This window comes from Helianthus annuus, chromosome 9 (genome assembly GCF_002127325.2).
Source record: "Helianthus annuus cultivar XRQ/B chromosome 9, HanXRQr2.0-SUNRISE, whole genome shotgun sequence".
Classification (NCBI taxonomy): Eukaryota; Viridiplantae; Streptophyta; class Magnoliopsida; order Asterales; family Asteraceae; genus Helianthus; species Helianthus annuus.
This window is the reverse complement of record NC_035441.2, coordinates 104,256,246-104,259,837: the sequence shown is the minus strand read 5'-3', so window position 1 is coordinate 104,259,837 and position 3,592 is coordinate 104,256,246. Positions and strand designations below refer to the sequence as shown.

Sequence of the window (3,592 nt, the reverse complement as noted above, 5' to 3'; positions counted from 1 at the left end):
AACCATGTTGCACAAGTGTAGGGTCAAGATTGAACCTCCTAACACATGGAATGATCTCCTTGATCCAAACTTACTATAAATAGAAGTGGGTTTCTCATTCATTCCTCACATTTGATTCAAAATATGCTCTAAGTTGAAGTTTAAGACTTCATACCTGAGTGTTTTGGATCAATTCTTCTTTGTTTGGACCCTTTGTAAGCTTCTTTCATGCTTGTTTATGCTTTTCAAGCGTGAAAGTCAAACAGTGTTTGACTTTCTGCTTTGACCATGAATTGGTCAACACAAAGTTCGTTCGAACTTTGCAACGTGAGCGTAATCACGATGGTTACAGTCCCCTGTGACAATACCTAGTGATTACCACGTCGATTAGTCGAAGTGACGAGTCAAAGTTTCGGTCAAAATACATGATTTTGCGTATTTTGCGTCGAAGCTATTTTCGGGTATCAAAACACTTTGTTTTAATATCAAACTTGTTTTCTAACTTAGTTAAACATGTTTAACTCGTCACTTTTAGTCTAGTGCTTGTTTAGGGTCGTAAGTCAAGCGGTCTTGACAACCGCTTAGACTTTCGAATCCGACCCGTTTGGTCGATCGTTAGGATCCGACCAAGCATATATTGTGACCATAATTGTATAGGGAATAACCTTCCGAGGTTATACCTTATGGTTACTTAGTTTAATTAGTTGTATGATATGTAGTTTAACCTCTAAAAATAAGGAACTTTTTAATGCACCAACCTTCTAAATTTTTAGTTATTTTCATTTTGGTCATTTTATACATTTTATTAAAAGCTCCAGCTACTCTACCAAACACCAAATATATCTAAAAAGCTACAGCTACTAGCTACCAGCTTCCAGCCACCAGCTACCAGCTTGCAGCTTCCAGCTACCAGCCACCAGCTACTTTTGCCAAACATACCCTAAATGATTTGACGCTGATCCGGAAGAGAAAAAGGGTTATAGATGTTAGAGACGATATTCTTCCCTTAATCTTTGAGATATGACACTTATTAGATCCCCTAAAATATCACTTGGATTATTAAGTGAATTGTGGTTGAGTAATACAAATCGATGATAGCACGACGTACATTGTTGGTAGAACAATCTGACACAACCGAGGAACAATCCTTACGCCTTTGCGACGTAAAAAAAGCTCATTCTATTCCCACATCCCTAAATTGTTATTCCCACATACTTTTCACTCTATCTCTCTCTCTCTCTCTCTCTCTATATGTATATGGAATATATAGAGAGAGATAGAGAGAAGGGGTGTGTGAATATTAACAACCCATAAAAAAAATATATTTTCAGCACAATATATTAATATTAAAGTACCTTCAGAATCTCACTTGAACACCATAGACTTTTGTTTCTTTCACAAAGTCAAATCTAGTGTTGTACTACTATTACCCTCATCTATTTTTGCATGCTTTGATCTTCTTAGACTACTTGGGTTTTTAGTAGAATTTGAGGAAAACAATGATAGCGATAAATTACTCGCATCGTGTTTTGTATCATCATGTTCTTGGGTAACGATTTGTAGTGAAAGACTCAGATCAAGACTGGGATTTTCTTCATCCTGCAGTTGGTTGTTTGTCTTTCTTTTCAATACCATTTTATCTTGGATTTGATCATCTTTTGACAATCCATTGGGATCTCTAATTAATCTTAACGATTCTTCGGTGTTATTGCTTTCGTGGCCACGTGTCAAAGTAGAATTGTTGAAGATGAATCTCCCTGCTCTTGAACCATAAGCTCCATGGCTAAGTCCATCCACAAAATGGCTGTAATCCGGGCTCATATCGTGACTCCATAAACTGTCCGAATGATTATAGACAGAAAAAATGGACAGTGGGAATACAAATTAGTGACATGATTTAAATATAAAAATTAAAAGATCAAATTTCAACTTGTTTGATTTCATACCTAAACTTGGGAATTGGTTTTTGAGTAAAACTCTGGAGCATGGGAAGTTGGCTAAGGTTGTAAATATGATGATCATCTCCTTCATAAAGAAACCCTTGTTCTGAATCAACTGCAAAAATAATTCAAGCTGGCATTATGTAGAATTTGTACAAATTAGCTTACTTATAATAAGTTTTAGGATCATTGCCCTAATTTGGCGAGGCTACATGCACTCCAGCTAGTTCAATAATCAACATCCCATATTGATTTGATTGATCTTTAGTAAGCCAAATCGGCTAAACGCCCGTTTACAAGGATGTCCAAATCTAAATGAATAAAAAAATTTCCAAGTCTAAACGTTTGTAAACCCTCTTTAGAGGTGTTCTATATACAATTATTATGTATTGTTACCTTGAGGTTCAGGGTCTTCAAACTTCTTGCTTCTATACATCTGATCACACAAATTTAAATGAATCAGAAATTATAAAATAATACATATGATAGACATAAAATGGCATGTAAAGTCAAAGTAATGAAAAGAAAATAATTACTTGAAGATGACTTTTGACATGAGAGATGCTAAGACCTTTGATGTTCATCATCTGGAGAACTAACTTGGGTGTTGCTCCTGTATAGATCATGTTAATTAGTTTTCCTCATAACCGAGCATCCACTATATAGAAAATTACCTGACTTATTAATTACATACTTTCTTGGCCTCCTAATTTATCAACTGCATGAATAAATCGGAGATGAAGTTCAGGTGTCCACCGGAGTCTGGGATTCTTGGAACGAACATAGGGTCGCACATAACCCGACCCGGAGTTATTCTTCTTGTCGCTCTCTTCGACTGTGCTGTTGCTTGAGGTTGATCCATTTTTGGGTCTACTTGTACTCGGTGAATTATGGTTAACCTGTTCTAGTTGGACATCATCATCATCATCTTGTTCCTTTTCTTGTTCTTGTTCTTCTTGTAGGTCTGGAACAATAGTGGTTTTCTTGTTGGTATGATCTTGTGGTTCATGTTCTTCTTTATTGAAGCTATCAATTGTCTTCATTTCTATACGGGGTGATTTGAAACCTACACAGCTTGAGACTGAATGGTCAAGGGTACAGTTATATAGGGTTTCTCTCTCTCTCTCTCTCTCTCTCTCTATCTCTCTCTCTCACATACACCAAAGGTGAACTAGGTGAAGATTATTCTTTGGAAGATTGAAGCTTGGGTGAGCTCATACAGGCAGAGTTAAAGAAGGCTGTAAATGAAAGGATCTCCCCTAACAATGTAAGCAAGGAACACCTCTCTGTCTCTCTTTATATATATATGTATACTTGTGGTGTGCTTATTATATATTTATATAAGCATGGTTTAACATGAAGAGGCCCATTCAATAATCAAATATTATATTAAACTTTTGTATAACATTTTTTTTTAATATAAAAACCTAAAATATGTTGGATCAGCATAGTGAAAACTGAAATGTTTTAGACAGACCTCAATGATTATACTAAACCTTGCTAGAAGAATATAACTATAAATTGGATGGATGTTGGTTTTGTTGAAGTATTGATGTACGTGTGTGTGTTCAATTCAGAACTTATGTACCTAATTAAATGACCTTTCTTTTATCTTCATTGAATGTATCCATGAGGTAATTTTGCATGTTTTAATTCACAGTGCTATGGATTGA

General features: G+C 35.6%; 1 protein-coding gene across 1 annotated transcript; it reads right to left on the bottom strand.

Annotated features, from left to right (window-relative positions):
* Positions 1-1,105: 1,105 nt before the first annotated feature.
* On the bottom strand, positions 1,106-3,231 carry LOC110878186 (two-component response regulator ARR18). The gene is made up of 5 exons (XM_022126457.2): positions 2,614-3,231; positions 2,456-2,532; positions 2,316-2,355; positions 1,926-2,034; positions 1,106-1,816 (listed from the first exon to the last, which is right to left on the bottom strand). Exons 1-5 carry the CDS (start codon positions 2,960-2,962, stop codon positions 1,375-1,377), a joined length of 1,017 nt encoding a protein of 338 aa, XP_021982149.1. The 5' UTR covers positions 2,963-3,231; the 3' UTR covers positions 1,106-1,374.
* Positions 3,232-3,592: the final 361 nt, after the last annotated feature.